Source organism: Acomys minous, assembly GCF_964271855.1.
Source record: "Acomys minous genome assembly, chromosome: 17".
In the NCBI taxonomy this organism is placed as follows: Eukaryota; Metazoa; Chordata; class Mammalia; order Rodentia; family Muridae; genus Acomys; species Acomys minous.
In genome coordinates, this window is record NC_140500.1 from 54,852,469 (window position 1) to 54,869,516 (window position 17,048).

A 17,048-nucleotide genomic window follows, 5' to 3' on the forward strand; every position below is an offset into this window, starting at 1 on the left:
ACTCTTTCCTTCTCCCCTCCCTTGTTCGCCTTTGCACATTCACCTCATCACAGCCTCCCCACCCCACCCCTCCCCACCCCACCCCCACCCACCCCACCCTCAACCCCCCACCCCGTTCCCTCTCACCCGGTCTCTCACTCCCAATATTCATTTTCTTGCTCCCCTCCCCCACCCCTGCAGCCCCACGACACAGTATTTCTGGGGACCCCCTGGACAATGCATAGAAACATGCCTTTCTCACCTCCTAACCCAGGGAAGGGGCCGAGGGATGCCCAGAAGACAAATAGTGTACCATATCCAATGGCGTGGGCCGGGGAGGGAGAAAGCAGGGGCAGGATGTGGGGAGGCTGTCAGTGATGGAGGTCCCAGCTCAGAGGCCACCCACAGTAGGGACCTTGGCGTTTAGTGGGCTGGGCCCGCAAGTGGCCTCCGCATAGGAGAGACTTCACTTGTGACTTGGTGGGGATCCCTGAGGGAGCGGCTGTTCCCTGGCCCTGATTTTGTCGTTTGGGGACATGATACACAATTTCAGATCACTTTTCTCTTTCTAGTGCTACTGGTTCTTTAACCAGTCACACATGCATCTCTAAGTGAAGTCATGCGTGAGAAAGCAGCCAGCCCAGGTGCTGGCATTTGGTTAGAGTGAAAGAGGGCCAGTCTGATTTTGTTGACACTCTGAAAGCAGAGCTCTTAGGTCAGGAAGATTGCAAGGAGCAAGAGGAGGTGCCCAGGACACCAGCAACAGGTGTTCTGGATTAGCCACAGCCAGGAAGCAGACATGGGTAAAAAATGGGGCGTGGCCATAGTGGACACCCAACAGGACCGCACAACAGAGGGAGCAAGCACTTAAGGTGCCTGAGCCACTGGGTGGAGGTGGGGGCTGAGGGAATACATCTAGACTGTAGCATGACCTCCCCAAGATGGGAGAAGATAAAATCCATGTGTCCAATTGCAGTTGGCCCTGGGAGGGCAGCTGAGTTCACGTCAGGTGACGCCTCACCGCTTGTAGCACAGGCCTGTGGTTCTCTTAGCAAGGGTATTAACATACAGGATGAGAGACCAGGCCGACAGACAGAGATCTCCAAAAGCGGTGGTTTATTAGAGTGAGCTGTAGTGCACGTTGGCTTCTTTAGTAGTTCTAAGCCGATACAGGTTCCCCACTAAGAGTATACATGGGGTGTGACTGGGCGCCGTGACAGTAACAAATCAGTGAGCCACTGTGATCCTTAGAAAGTTACACTAGCAATCAGGAGAGAGAGAGAGAGAGAGAGAGAGGGAAGTGTGAGGTGACCTAGAGGAGGGATAGGAGCAGAGCCCTGTGGTGTCAGAGCACCCCCATTGCTCTCATGGTGGTCCGCAAGACACCCAGAAGCTGAGGGGGCCATGGTGGAGGGAGGCAGTCTCCCTGTCTCTAAGGAGGAACTGGGGCTTAGTGCTTAGTGGGGGGTAGTGCCCCACTACCCGCAGGTGGTGCCCTTTCCTAAAAAGCTTTTCAGGCACTGAGTCCATCATTGTTGGAGAAGGTACTTGGTTCTGGCTTCCGCCCCTTCTCAGGCCAAGCCCTGTGTGTCTAAGTCTTCTTTCCTCACTCCAAGTCCTCTGCATCCTGGTGATGGGGTGAGTGTGAGGGCCCACTTGCCAGGCCTCCTCCAGTGCCAAGGGTGGAGTCTGCACAAGGCTGGCTCAGCTCTCTACAGGCCGAGCCCTGTGCTGGTCCTGATTTTGTCATGCAGGTGCACGATGCACTCAGTGTCACCGTCCCCTCTTCCAGGTTTCATAAGCCGGGTCCCAATTTCAGATCATTTTCCCTTTTGTTATTGTGAGTGGCTCTTTAACCAGATACAAATGTGTCTCTAAGTGAAGTCATGCGCAAGAGCAGCCAGCCCAGGTGCTGGCGTTTGGTTTGGAAATAGTGGCACTGTCAGCATGTGCTTTTGGGAGCAGCCCCGGGTGGCTCCTGGCGAGAGAGAGTCAGGGAGCTGGGCCCAGGGGCACAGTAGTCTGGAGTTTCTTTTCTAAATGGAGAGCAGAAATGCCCCATGCCTGCCTGATGCTGCCCAGGGGTGTGGGGGTGAGTGGGAGGGTGGTGCTGACTGCCCTTCTTAGCACACTTTGTATATCTTAATTTTCTAAAGAGAAGGCGAGCTAAGAGGGAGCTCTGGACAGCTCCTGGGCCCTTCCTTCCCTGCATGCAGTGCTTGGGCCCCCGCTGAGGGGCACAGTGCCCTTGTGGCCTGTAGTAAGTGGCCAGGTTTGGACTATGTGCATGGTCAGGGCCACTGATGCATGGTCAGGGCCACTGGAGGGAGGCAGAGGGTCCTCCCCAGGACCTAGAAAAAACTCCAGAAAGGACAGGGCCTATGTTGACAGGTGCCTCCTCCAAGATCGTAGGGCCCTGGATTCCACCTTCCCGGAGGATCCAGGGCCCACACACCCCTCCCAGGAGCCAAGCACTTCTCCTCGGCATTAGCACTCCTTCCCAGGGTCTTATGTGCACTAACAAGACTCCTGAGGTAACAGCAAGCCCCTCTGTAAAGATGAAAGTGCTCCAAGAGGGCGGTGAGCCCCAGTTATTGCTGGCGCTAAGTAAGGCCTGGAACGGGCCTCGGGGTGGGCACCTGAGAGGACAGGGGCTTGGACCTCACTGGCCCAGGGTGACCTCTATGAGGCCTGGCCGGGCCATCCTGCTGCAGCCTGGAGTGGGGTACAGACAGCTGTGGTCCTTGTCTGTGGGCAGTCATGGAGTGCTCTGTGCTGCCCTGGGCAGGCAGCCAGCACCACGGCCCCATGGGAGTCTCTCCTGCCACCAGAGGTAGCTGTGCTACTGGCGAGCAACTCCTAGCGGCTCTGGACAGAGGGACGGCCCAGGAAACGGTGGTCCTCAATTCCAATCCCGTGTGTCTTCTCTACAAGAAGAGCCAGCTAGTCCTCAGTTAGGGGACTGGGGCCCTCAGCAGACTTGCCCTGTATACAGCCAGGCTCCACCAACCCACCCACCCACCACACCCATATAGTCTTTACTTTAGAATATACCATATATATTAAATGCTTATTTTCAAAGCCACCCTCCTCAGCAAGGAGTGCGTACTTAGTGACCTGAGAAAAGGTGCTTTTCTAAATACACACAACACACTGTGGGTAAAACAAACTCCCAGCCGCTGGAGGAGTTGTGTGTGGGGAGAAGAGCTATCCAGGGCCACCCTGCCCTCCCCCAGCCTGGCTTCATCTGAGAAGTCCCTGACCAGGTCATAGGGTGGCTGCCCGTACAGAGGACGTGCCTTGGAGGGGCACGTGGACCTGCTAAGGAGCTATCTCTGGGGACACAGGCCACCTCATCACATGCCAGAGAGGACTTGGGACAGGAGAAAAGAGACCTCTGATTATTGCAGGCTGGGACGTGGGACTGAGAGTCCATGAACCCCACGGGAGCCGGGAGAGGTGGGCAGATGCTGCCTTTTTTTTTTTTTTAAATTCAAAGGGCATTTCAACACAGTCTCTGTGTGGAAAATATACTCCCTCTTTCATAAAGTGCCTACCCCTTAATGTGGTAGATCAGTGGTCATATACATACATACGACATATTATCTTTTTTTTTGTTGTTTTCAAAGGAAATTGCACTAGGGTTTCCTCCAATTTGTGATTTTTTTTTCCCTTTTTGAGCTAGCCAGCACTGCCCTTCCTCTGCCTGCTTCCCCCAGACCACGAGCTGGTTGCCTGGCCAGCATACTCAGGGCGGACCCTGAGCTCCTGCCATGGCTATCCGGTGGGAGACCCATGTGTTTATTTCATGGAGGACAGAGCTGGTCACTTCTGGAAGCTCCTTGTGGAGAACGTGGTAGGCACCTTCATACATCTGCAATCCAGAGAGGAAGGGAGTTAGAACAGACGTGGAGGACAGGCAGGGGACAGGAGTGCACAATGTCATACCTACGAGCTAATTCGGCACACATTCCCAATGGTCCCCCCCGCTTTGTTTTCAGATGGGCTGTGGCCGTGTTGCTTAGGCTAGCCTTAAGTGTCTAGCATCCCGCCTCAGGCAGTACTGCATCGGCCCTGCCCTGCTCTAGCCAGCACCTTCTACTCATGAGCTACAATTTTGCAATAGTCTGGACATCCCCTGCTGTTCCCAGGGCTCCCCACCTGCTGGCACAGCTTAGGTTCCCCAGAGCCTTCCTGCCAGGAAGCTCTGTCCATCTTCACACCCCACCTTCCACCTCCCCACTAGCTCTTCACCTCCCTCCACACCCACCCACAGCAGTGGCCCTTGGCAAGGCATCTCATTTGCCATACCCAGAGACGCTTGATGCTTGGATGTCTCTGACCTTTCCAGGAATGTCCAGGGACAGACCAGCAGCCTAGTAACCACTGTACCATGTCGCTGACCAGGATGCCCCCTCCCGTCAGCCCTCCTTCAGACGTGGCACCTACCAACTTGCCATCTGCCTTAGGATTTCTCTCTGACATCTGTTGGGCTCACTCATCTCAGAGCTAAACTCCAGGAGCATCTTTCGGTGCTGTGTAGAGCATCAGCACACCCATCGCTCCCGGCCTCCTCCGTGCTAAGAGTACTCAACAAACCTCTTCTTTGAAATGTTCAACGAGCCGCAGAACACCAGGACATACAGGACACAGCCCGTAGCCACATCTGCCTCAACCTACCTGTCCTCCTGTCTGTCCCTCCTTGTTCTTTCAGCCTTGGGAACCATCACTGGGAACTGTTTATAGTGTAGTTTGCACATGTCCATGAGGGCATGCCACTCTGGTTTCTGTGCCTGGCTAATGCTGCCTCTGGATGCCGTTTGCCATCCTCCAGAAGCTGCAGGTGGCGCAGGTGCTCACCCTGTAGGTCGGCTTGTGTTCCAATGGACACAGGAGTCTCCCATCTGAAGGTGGCATGCTCTGAATGGTGTTTCTCATGGGCTCCTCCCCCTGTGCCAGCCTTGTTCTCACGTCTGTTCCCCGTGTCAAGACTGAGGGCCTCCCACACTCGGTCTGGAATATTCTACCATGGCTACTCTCCCTGATTTATTTATTTATTATGTATACAGATTTTGTTATAGATGGTTGTGAGTCAACATGTGGTTGCTGGGAATTGAACTCATGACCTTTGGAAGAGCAGTCAGTGCTCTTACCCTCTGAGCCACCTCTCCAGCCCCGTCCTTCTCTTTCTTTCTTCCTTCTTCTCCTCCTCCATCCTCCCTCTCTCCCTCCCCCCTCCCTTTCCTTTTCTTTTGTGTGCGTGTGTTTTTTGTTTTTTGAGACAGTGTTTCTCTGTGTGTAGCCTTGGCTGTCCTGGACTGGCTTTGTAGGACTAGGATGGCCGATCCGCCTGCCTCTGCCTTCCTGAGTGCTGGGATTAAAGGTGTGCACTACCACGCCCAGCCTGGCTTGGATTCCTTGTTTCATGGGAGGAAAGCGCCTGGCATCCCTATGTCCTGCAGCCCTTGACCCTTGTCCACAGCCATTTGGAGCATCCATTTCCTCTTTGCTCACCCACAGGAGTGCAGGCTCCAGGGAAGAAAAAGCCATGGCCGGACTGCCCTGAAGAGCTCTATAAAGTCAGGACCCAATAATATGAGTTGCAGATGAAATGATGGCTGCTGAGTGAGCAGAAAGCTAACTCTCCTTGTGAGCTTGGAGCCAGGAAGGAACCCGGCCAAGGGAGGAGGCAAGAGCTCCACCGCTGAGCAGCACCCCAGCCAAGCCCTTGACAACGCGCAAAGACACGAGTCTCTGCCAGGGTGGTGCAGCACTGGGAGAGACTACAGACTCAAGTCCAAGGACCTCAGTTCAAATTCTGACTCTACCACTTTTTTAAGAGACATCTAGCTGTCTTTATAACATAGTGAGGATGCAGGCCAGATTCTGTGGTACCCCCACACCTGCCCAGTCTAGGAGCCTAACAGTGTAGGCAGGTGGGTGGGGATGTTTCAGTTTCAGGGTTGCCTGTTGTCTGACTGGCATCCAGCAGGGCCTCACCCCCTCAGTCCGGGTGCCTCATAGTTCAGTGGGACAAACGGACATGCATATTTGGACTTAAACACCATCAGTCTTGAAAGCCTTTTGATGGTACTCTGTTTCTTGTGTCAAACATGCCTCATCATCAAGTTGTGGCCTGTCCTCACTGCAGGGCCAAGCCCTGCAGATGCCCTTGCAAACCAGACTCATCCAGGTGCCCCAGAACCTGCACTCCCTGCCCCCATAGTCCCGGAGGCCCCAGGACCTGTGGGCCTTCAGCTGTGGCAGGTGCAGAGGACACTGGGACACTGCAGGTATCCCTGCAGCTTGCATAACACTTTGTCTCCTGTGTCTGTCCGATTATTCTCTTCCTCAGTTGAGCTTCATTCTTTGTGAAGCGATGGACTGGGGACCCATGTGTTGTCATTAAGTTCACTTGCCTCAAACCCCTCAATGTTTCTTCTCAGCCAGGCTGGTCTGACCGGCGCCCCCCCCTTCCCCTGCCAAGATCTCTTGGGTCACGGCCTCCTACCCCTCACCTTGAGTGTCTTGTCCTGACTCCGGGAAGACTCCATGAGCTGGTAGGCACCTTTGCTGTCGCACAGCCGGTCAGCAGACCCCTGCAGCAGCAGGAATGGCAGTGTCAGCCTGGGCATGGCACGCTCCACCCTCGAGACAGCGTTCAGCAGCTGTATGCCAAAGCACACCTTCACGCCCGCGTGGCAGATGAGTGGGTCGGAGTTGTACAGGTCCACCTGAGAGGAGGAGATTCCGTCAGCTGGCGGGCTCCCGGGAGGGCGCTCTTCTGCCTGCCCAAGGGTTGTGGTGCCCCCGCCCTTGAGAACGTGGGTCTGAACTGTTGCACCCAGACCCAAGCATGTCTCACACAGCTCTGGCTCAGCACACAATTGGGGAACAGGTCCAGGACCCCCAAAATGTGAGGTACCTTATGTACCTTCATATAGTGCCTTGAGTAGGACCCTTCCCCGTTGCCTCGGTCACCCCCAGAGGCTTATCCGATGTACGCCAAAGTCAGTGCTGTAGAGATGCTGGACTGTGCAGAACAGATAAAGAAATGGCTGTTTGGAATCTCCTAAGTCGAGTCCAAGAATATGGAGGGCTGGCTGTCTACATAAAGGCCTGCAGAAAATTTCCAGCACTAAGTTGCGATTTTGCAAATATAAACAGCAACATAGCCACGCACGGTGGGAGGGTCAAAGCAAGAGGAGCTTGAGTTCTAGGCCAGACTGACTTTGTTAGGAACAAAAAAACCAAAAACCAAAACCAAAAACAAACAAACAAAACCCCCCAAAACCCAAAAAAACCCAACCAAACAAAACCCAAAAAAACCAAAATGCAGGAACAGCGGGTTATCTACTCAGGTCATCAGGCTCACAAGCAGCTCTGAGGGCATTGAGGTGTGTTACAGTGGGTTTTCTTGCCTCCTCCTCTCAGCCCACAACTCTGCCTGCCTGTGTGGGTGATGGACATGCCGGCGGAAGGGCTGGAAAGCGCGGGCTGGAGCAGGGACCCTCCTTCTCTACAAGTCTCTTAGGCCCCCAAGAGCAGGTGGGAAGCCATGATGCCCTTGGCTTACTCGCCACAGTAAGACTCTGAGCAGGCTTGAGACAACCAGATGACCAGACACTGAGACCAAGGCGAGGGGGGAACTGAGGGCTTCTGGGCCTGATAAGAGCAGGGGTCTCTGAGCTTAGATTAAGTTCACCCAGTTCTGCTGCCACCCCTCCCTCCACAGGTCTGGACAGAGCTCCAGACCCTCGTAAGAAGGGACAGGCTGTCCTGCAGTCACCCTGACACTCTGGATCCCTTCCCATGCTGGGCATGGACTGAGCCCTGCCAAGCTGACCATTTGTGATGAGCTGCACGGGACGGATTAGATGCTTCCTGCAGCTGAGCTGGCGAGGACCCCACAGAGCCAGGCCATCTGTTCAGCAGGCTGAGAGGGAGCTTCAGTCTGACAGAGCAGTGCAGGGAAAGTGAGGATAGGCAGCCATGGAACCAGGTCACCAGAGATTTGTTTCTTTCAGAGTCTCCGGGGAGCCCTACTTGGAGGGCAGATATGGTGCCATCTTAAGAGTGGTTGGGTTTAAACCTTGGGGTTGGCCAAGTCTTGATGGCAATAGTGAGAGTGGCAGCAACAGTTGTGCCATCCCATCGGAAACCCACCTTGGGCATAACCTGGTACAGGAGGAACCATTCAGGACTGCGTTATGTAGCAAAACAACAGTTGTCACCTGAGCTCATGCTACAGGTGCAGTGTCCCACATGGATGCAAGGCTCTTATTATCCATATGATACCGGAGAGGTAACTGAGGCACTGAAAGGTCTAGTGGCCCACTAGTATTAGTACCTGAACTCCTGTTCTCCTTGTAGAGCCCTTGGTATTAGGCAGGGTACAGGACCTCCCAGACAAAGAGTACACACATCTCAGCCTCCCTTGCAGCTAGGTGTGGTTGTGTGTCCACATCCTGGCCAATAAGAAGCTACCTAAGAAGCTGCCCTGTGCTTTGGGTCAAGGGCTTGCTTTATTCTTTAAGGAGTGAAAGACACTACAAAGGCAAGGGTCACCCCTAAAAGTGCTCGGCAAAAGGAAGGGTGCCTTGACTCTGAGAGGGCATGGGCCAGAGGAGGGAACCAGCTCCTGGCCACCATATTGCTGCTTCTGGATATGTTCATGCTGCGTCTACGCTGTTCTCCCCCAGGCTCTGGGGATGACGGCCTTGGGGGCTCCAGCTACCTGCGGCACTAAGTCTGCAATTCATACCCTTCCTGGCCCCCCTGGAGTATCCCAATATGCTAGGTCCCTGAGGGGTCTACTCTTGGGTTTAATTGCTTCATGGCCCCAACCACTTCCTACTCTTGGCTTTGTTTCTATTTCCTGGTCACACAGACTTTGTTTACACAGTGGCACCTCCTGGGGACGGAGCATCAGTGGTGTTAAGCAAAGGCAGGTCACAGATGGAACTGTAGCCACGACAGGAGGGAGGGAGACACAGAAGGAAATTAAGTTTAAAAAGAAAAAGGGAGCAGGAGGTATGTGCGATGAGGGGAAACTGAGGGAGGCCTCCCTCAAATCCTTTGGCCTTCTCTCTCTCTCTCTCTCTCTCTCTCTCTCTCTCTGGCTCTGAGGGTGGAAGTCAGGGCTTTAGGCGTGAGTCAGCCTGGCTAGCATTTTGGAAATATTTATGGCCATCAGGGCTGAGGATGGGAGGAGCACAGACCGGGTGATGGTAGCTATACAGGGCCAATGCCTGGCTGGGCGACTTCCTTGTTGTGGGAAGCAGAGCAAATGGACACATGAAATGTCTATGTAGCTCTCACAGCTGCCGTGTGCCTCACAGTGATTTTAAGAAGAGAGCTGTGTGTGTGTGTGTGTGTGTGTGTGTCTGTGTGTGTGTGTCTGTGTGTGGGCGCGCATGTGTTGACAGCTACATTTTTTTTTTTGACAGCTACATTTTTGTTCCTAATATGTTACTGTCAAGTGCATTTGGCACAGACATGGACCTGGGTCAAATCCTGACTTCACTGACTGTGCTGTTGGGTGAGTGGTTTGCTTCCTTTTGGCCCAAGCTTCCATTACTTCGAACACAAGCTGACTCAAGGTTCCAGGGAGACAGAAGGGTGTCTGGGGGGTGTGGAGATAAGATCATAGCATCAGGAAGCTCCACAGAGCACAAGGCTCAGGGGTGGCTGTTGTTATAAAGTGGCACTCACGTTGTTGGATGGTCTAGAGGACTGTACCACAGCCGGGGGGGGGGGGCACGGTTTGAGATCCATCTAGAAGGTGGAAGGAGGCACCGGCCCAAGCACGGACTTGTGGACCACACAAGCTCACCCCCAGCGCTGCCCCTGACCTGCAGCCCTGATCACTGACTCTCCCTGAGTCTCACCTTCCTCACAGGGGCAGTGAAGTCGAGCTCGCCCAGACCCAAAGCTGACTTTTATTGGCTGCCTTTGGCCTTTCTGAGTCTTTGGTCAAACATTCAGAAAGATTAAGAGCGCCACACAAGCTGCCAACCTCCCCCCCCCAACCCCAGGCCCCACCCCACTAGCCCAGCTACAGAGTTAGCCGGGCGGTGGTGGCGCACGCCTTTAACCCGAGCACTCGGGAGGCAGAGGCAAGCGGATCGCTGTGAGTGTGAGGCCAGCCTGGTCTACAAAGTGAGTTCAGGACTGTCAAGGCTACACAGAGCTTAGGCACAGAGTGTGGGCTTGATAATCACCACAGGTTTTAGAATAAAGTTGTATTAAAAGTTTAAGGGAAGGGGCTGGAGAGATGGCTCAGTGGATAAGAACACCGCCTGCTCTTTCAGAGGTCCTGAGTTCAATTCCCAGCAACCACAGGGTGACTCACACCATCTATAATGTGGTCTGATGCCCCCTTCTGCCATGCAGGTGTACAGGCAGATAAAACACTGTATACATAATAATAAATAACAATTAAAAAAAAAAGTTTAAGGGAAGGTGGATGGCGCCCTGGGTCCGAGGCCCTCAGGCTTCCTGAAATACCGCCCCGCCCCTCCCACTCCCCCTACCCTCACTCCTGCCACCACGGCCTGAAATTTTTTTGGGGAGGGACTAGAACCCAGGGCTTCTTGCAGGGAGAGGAGTTCTCCACACTGAGCTACACCCCAGCCTCCTATTGGCCTTTTACACAGCTGGCCCCCCGCAGGCTGGGGGCTTTCCACCTCCCCTGCAAGCCGATAAAGGCATTCTCTACCCCCACTGCCACACGTGTCCCTGGATGGAACCTGACCAGGAGGCCAGACTGACTGCCCAGGAAAGCAGGCCAGGCCATCGGGTTGTCAGGGTCCTGCCTGCCGCCCCCGCCTCCTCCCCCCAGCAGGAGAACAGGGTCTTTGGGACACTGGGGCGGAAGAGTTGGCAAAGCAATTGATAATTCTGGCATCTGCCACATGTCACGGTTGTCGCTTCAGGCCTTCAGGTTTTCAGGCTCACTCACACTCAGCATGTGGGACCTCCCAGCTAGTTCTCAGGCTAGCCCAGCAGTGGCAACCCCAGGCAGGTCTTCCCCTTATAGAGATTGTCTGTCCTTCCTGTCACCGCAATCCAGGATCCAGGAACCTGTCTTCCTTTCTCTCAGCCCAGAGTCTAGGTGGGGCTAGCCCTACCCACTTCCTGGACACACTGACAGCCTGGGATGTCTAAGGGAGTGGCACTGTGCTACTCAGGTGGTAAGGCTAGTGTAGTGGCTTCTTTGCCTTTACTTGGGGAAATCCTGGGTGGGGATAAAACCAAGCAGAGGTGCTGGTCAGGGAGAGAGAGAAAAAGGGCAGGTTCTTACAGAGATTTTTGATCCCTGACCCAGCTGTGCCTGAAGCCTTTATTTCCTGGTACCAATAAACACCCTCGTGTGCTTAAATCCCTTAATTTATTTTGTATTTTTATGTAATGTGCACGCACACTTCTGGAGGCCAGAAGAGGGTGTTAAATCCTCTGGGGTTGGAGTTACAGGCAGTTGTGAGCCACTGGTGTGGGCTGGGAACCTAACTGGGGCCCTTGACAAGAGCAGGAAGCTCTAGTAACTGCCGGGCCATCCCTCTGGCCCCTTACATCTCTGTGACTTGGGTTTCTGTCACTTGGAACCAGGGAGCCCTGACTAACCTTGCAGCATGTCCTCCGTCAAGCTCTTTGGTTGTCTGGAGTGGAGCTCAGACTCTCCACCTTCCCTAACCCCTAAGGAAAGGACAAAAGTGCCTCCCCTGTGCTCCCATCGCCCCATCACTCAAAGAAAGGGCATCAGAGTGAGGAGGAGACTAAGGTCATATCTCACTGGACCCCACACAGCCCTTTGTCCACCCACACTCACCTCCGTCTTGTTCCGAGACAGCGAGGTGGTGTCGATGTGGCCCAAGGTCAAGTTTGGTAGGACAAGATTGAGCACTTTGGCAGCAAGGACCTGGGCAGGGAGGCAAAAAAATCAGAGTCATGAGTGCAAGCCATCCATGTTGGAGGGGCTAGCGTACAGCCTGGGCAGGGAGCCGACCCAAGCTGAGAGCAGCAGCCCTGAGACCTGGGACTCCAGGATGCCACTCCTGCTGGTACCACCGCCAGGGCTGTGTTCTCGCTCTGGATTCTGTGCAGATACAACCACACCTCAGATGTAATTGTGAATGGCTCCCGGGAGCCACTGATGAAGCTGCACCCTGGGATGTGCCCCTTCCCCAAGGCACCAAGATGACACAGCAGAGTCCCCAATCATTGGACCAGCTGCCAGCCAGCAAGGGAAACAGGGCGGCTTGGATCAGAGAGAACCTCTTGCATGCTGTGATCTACCCCATGGGAAAGAACCCGTCACCAGCCTCAGCAGCAAGTCCTGTGGCAGAGGGAAGGAGACCCGCTGCCTGACTCCCAGCCCCGTGAGCCAGGAACACAGGCTGGGGCCTCAGCACTGAGCTCTGTTGGCACAGCTGCCGGTGGGAACCCTGTCATTTCCCCAAATGGGCCACAGGGAAGGTTTATAACACTGTGAAAAAGCCTGGGATACTATACACAGCCTACGGAAGGTGAACTTGAATTGGGTCTCAGCCCAGGCCCCACATTTGCATCTCAGATAGTCCCAGCAAAGCTCTGATATTCCCAGGAAGGCAGAAGACCCAGTCTTACACATTTGCCTTCTGAGAGAGGCTGTTTAATTTCAAGTCTGCAATGAGTGCAGGCACTTGGGGAGAAAGAAGCTATTTCAAAAGTGAGCTGTGAAATGCTGAAATTAGAGCCATGGGTACCCTTAGTGAAGGGTCAGTCCTTAGGGCGTGTCTTGGCACACAGATTGGTCCCTTGATGGTGGGTAAATTGCTTGTGGCACGGAGGGGCCTCTATGCAAGATGGACCTCTGTGTTAGGTGGACCTCTGTGTTAGGTGAACCTCTGTGTTAGGTGGACCTCTGTGTTAGGTGGCCTCTGTGTTAGGTGACCTCTGTGTTAGGTGGCCTCTGTGTTAGGTGACCTCTGTGTTAGGTGGACCTCTGTGTTAGGTGGCCTCTGTGTTAGGTGACCTCTGTGTTAGGTGACCACTGTGTTAGGTGACCTCTGTGTTAGGTGACCACTGTGCTAGGTGACCTCTGTGTTAGGCGGCCTCTGTGTTAGGTGGACCTCTGTGTTAGGTGGCCTCTGTGTTAGGTGACCTCTGTGTTAGGTGGCCTCTGTGTTAGGTGGCCTCTGTGTTAGGTGGCCTCTGTGTTAGGTGACCACTGTGCTAGGTGACCTCTGTGTTAGGCGGCCTCTGTGCTAGATGGCCTCTGTGCTAGGTGGACCTATGTGCTAGGTGGCCTCTGTGCTAGGTGGCCTCTGTGTTAGGTGGCCTCTGTGTTAGGTTCTCTCTTTGTAGATGGCCTCTTTCTAGTTGGGCCTCTGTGATCAGCAGCCTGTCTATTGATGTCTACTAGATCCTGTGAGTAGGGCTTAACCTTCATCCAGCATTCCCAAACTTTTTTTTGGGACCTTGGGATATTGGGACAATAGAAGCTTGGCTTCCCTGCAGTCACCAGGCCTAAGTGAAGACACATTTGTCCTTTTGGTCCTATGGCTTGGACTACCTGTCCCCCGCTTTCTGTGTCTCCCTTCTGTGTCTCTCCATGTTAGTACCCAAGAGCTCTGGTCTTCCTTCTGATGACCACAGCAGCCCCTGATGTTGTCTGGATGATGCTGTAGCCAGGCCTACCCCAGGCTCCTTAGCCTCTTCTGTACTCAGAGTCAGCCAACAAGGACCAGGCAGAGTAAGGCCTGCTTTGACCCTAAAGACATCGTGTTGGAATGAATGTTCTCTGAGTACCGACTCATCATCTGCTTGTCCCCAGAGGGCACGGTGGGAAACTCCTACCTCAGAGAACATCTTAGCCTGTTCACTCTGAATGCATGTTGGCATCCGGGCAGAGAAAGCTCATTGGTGTTGGTTGCTGCTGCTGCGGTTGTGTCAGAGTGCCAGAGCCCTGGGCTCCGTGTAGACATAAGAGGACTCCATCTGAACCCACTGTGTGGGTTGCCAACAGGTTACACTCTGTGAAGCCACCTGGGGTGGATGAGTTGTGCATGGGTGTGCATGTGTGTGTGTGTGTGTGTGTGTGTGTGTGTGTGTGTTGCTCTCTCTGTATCTCTGTGTGAGTATCTCTCTCTCTCTCTCTCTCTCTCTCTGTGTGTGTGTGCGTGTGCGTGTGCATGTGCGTGTGTGTGTGTGTGTTAAGAGCTAAGTTTTATGCAGCAGCTCAGCACACATACAAAAAGAGAAGGGCTTGGGATCTGGGAATGCTGACAAACACTTAAAGGAAGCATCTGTGAAATCCAAGAGGCGGGGGATTTCTCCTGTGTTCTGGAGTCGGGAGCTGTGCTTTCAAAAGTTACAAAATCTAAGGACGAAGCAGGAAAACAGCAAGTTATGTGCACATGAGCTGCGGGCTGCAGCCCTGTGGCCATCGCTGGCCTCAGACTACAGCAAGGGGGCTGCCCACTGCCATGGGGTAGAGTCCAGCGGCAGCATTGCTATGGGGAAATCGTCACATGTCGTGAAGTTTCACAGAACTGACTTCTAGACACCGCGCTGATCTCCATGACTTCTGCCCCAGCTCCTCCCTGAAGCCATGTGAGGCCTCATGGTCGTCTCACGCTATCGCCACTACTCTCAGAGGGTGCAGCAAGGTCCCAGGCAGCAAGCGGACAGGTGTGTTTCTGCCGCTGTCCCAGGCACTGACCCCTTCTGCCTGATCCAGCTGACTTGTTGCCCACCCTCAATGACACAGCCACAAGCTAGGGAACAGCTGGCGACTCACTGCAAAACCCTTCCAGCAGAAGGGATGGATCAATTGATAGATCGGCTGATCGTCCACTGGGTCGCTGCAGGGAGCACTCGCGGATGTCATGGTTGACTATTTGTGGTACAGATCAGTGCTCTTAGCTTCATTCATGGAGGGGCAGGGAGATAGGGTCAGCGAAGAGGGACAGCAAAGCAGAGAAGCAGAGACTGCCTCAGCACTGGCCGCCCAGCAGAGGAAGACCGCAGAGTACCTTTTCCACGTCAACGGACCCATCACCAGGTCCCTCTCATGCCATGTGTCATCCGATTCCATGTGACCCTGGGCTAGTGCGGTCTTATTCAGGACTGCTCATTGCACAGAGACACACAGACCCTGCTGGCCGCAAAAAAGCCAAAGCATTGATGCCCCAAGGTGCTGAGGCCTCCGCCCCAGGCTCTCAAGCAGTCACTGAGATTCAAGAGGGAGACAAGGATGGATGGCTGGAGTTCCCCAGCAGCCCAGCCCGCAGAGGAGGGGAGCTCTGGTGCCAGGGAATCTGCCTCCAGGGGAGAGGTACTGTGAAAACAACTCTACCCTCCTGCCAGTCAGCAGTCTTCTTCCTCCATTAACGAGGAATACTTGGGCAGCTAAAGGAAGCTTTAAAAGAAATCTGGGGGGTGAGGGGGAGGGTTGAGGGAGAGGTCACTATTCCCTGAGATATGTTGCTTTTCAAAACAGGCTGCTCTGCATCCCCCTTCCCCCAAGATGATGAACAGTGGGGCTGTGGTCTCACCTCCCTTTCCAGTATGGAGGCTGTGTCCTGGTGGCCACTTTGGATCCCCAGCAGGCTAAAGCCCAGTGGGGAGGTGTGGTGGGAACACACCAGGATGGGGGAGGTGGTGCCATAGTAGCCAGGCTCAAATGCAGTAGCTCCTGCTGCCCCCCACTCAGGGTGTGTGTGTGTGGGTGTACCGCTAAGCACCTCCCACCTAACAATGAATGTCCAGTGCTGTCTGTGTAGATGAAGATGCTGGTGTCCTAGCAACAGGACTAGCTGCCCACTCACAGACATGGATGAGGGCCATCGCCTGCAGGGATGCAGCCTTTTGTCAGGGTCTGCCCCACGGGATGGATGCCACCCAGAAAACAGGAGGGTCTCAGTACATTGGTGGCTGTGGGAGATCTGGGTACAAGCCAAGCCTGGAGAGAGACTGGCGATGCTCAGGGCAGATGCCCCATTCCTGGACAAGCGTGGAGCGGAAAACTATGAGAGAGGCATTCGAATATGGCAGTGATATGATAGTGTTAGCTGTCAGCCTATGAGATGGACCCCTAGGGGTGTCTTGGTTGTTATAATTGAGAAGGGAAGCCCCGTGTGCTGTGGGTGAGGTCGTCCTCTTTCTAGGATCCTGGACTGCACTGTCGGGCACCACCGAGCAAGCATTCACTGGATGCTCTCCGGGCTACAGATGGATGCAGTGTAACCAGCTCCCTCATATTCCTGCTGTTGTGTCTTTCCCATACATACCATAGATAGTATAACCTGGAGCCGAGAGCAAAACACTCTTTTCTTAAGTTGCTTTTGTCAGGATATTTTACCACAGCAACAGGAAAAGAAACCAAGGTGGGTGGTGTCTGAGGACCTGGCAGTCCACTGTCCACAGATACCTGGGCCACTCCCAGATCCCTGACCTCCCTAGCCTGAGGTGGGGCCCTGCAGAGCCCGCCCGAAAGCTCCTCACTGACCTCAGTGCGCAGGTGGAATAGGAGTCAGACTGCAAAGCCGGCTGCTGGACGGGCTCAGATGCTTGCCTGGCTCTCTCATCACCAGCTTTCTAAACCCTGCATGGTAAGCTCTAAGAAGCATTTCTAGCAGGGCCCATGCAGAGGGGAGAACATCTTTGGACAACAACAGTTTCATGGCACTTTTAGTATCTGCTTCCACCAACAAATTGAGGCAGGTAGAGATCTGTTCCCGAGAGGCAAGGCATCAAGCGTGTACAAGAGGCCCTTTAAAAAAGCTAGATGACTGCATGAGGCAGGGATGGAGGATGGGAGGAGAATGTCTTCTGCAGTGGATAAAGGATGTGTGTGTGTGTGTGTGTGTGTGTGTGTGTGTGTGTGTGCGCGCGCGCGCGCGCGTGCGCGCTTGCTTGCTGAAGCGGCATAGAAAAAGAAGACAGCACAGCAGATCCACAACTGGAGGAGCCAGGGGTCAAGGTTGCCAGACGGTTCCTAGAAGCGGGTGCCATCATGTCCCTAAGCCTCCACCACAGTAGCAGACCATGCTCCAGATTCTTCCAGGAGATAGACGGTGGGGTTG

General features: G+C 54.2%; 1 protein-coding gene and 1 long non-coding RNA gene across 5 annotated transcripts in view; both read right to left on the bottom strand.

Annotated features, from left to right (window-relative positions):
- Positions 1 to 1,078: 1,078 nt before the first annotated feature.
- Positions 1,079 to 17,048, bottom strand: part of MGLL (monoglyceride lipase) — a 106,028-nt gene continuing 90,058 nt past the window's right edge. For all 4 annotated transcript variants that reach the window (XM_084766166.1, XM_084766165.1, XM_084766167.1 and 1 more), the window contains 3 exons: positions 11,810 to 11,899; positions 6,498 to 6,713; positions 1,079 to 3,853 (listed from right to left, as the gene is read on the bottom strand). In XM_084766166.1, the coding sequence (XP_084622292.1) occupies positions 3,728 to 3,853; positions 6,498 to 6,713; positions 11,810 to 11,899 (432 nt within the window). In that variant the 3' untranslated portion in view covers positions 1,079 to 3,727. The remainder of the gene's footprint in view (positions 3,854 to 6,497; positions 6,714 to 11,809; positions 11,900 to 17,048) is intronic.
- LOC311588489 lies at positions 11,900 to 17,044 on the bottom strand. Its single transcript, XR_014776221.1, has 2 exons — positions 12,963 to 17,044; positions 11,900 to 12,913 (listed from the first exon to the last, which is right to left on the bottom strand). It is a non-coding gene; the product is annotated as an uncharacterized lncRNA (long non-coding RNA).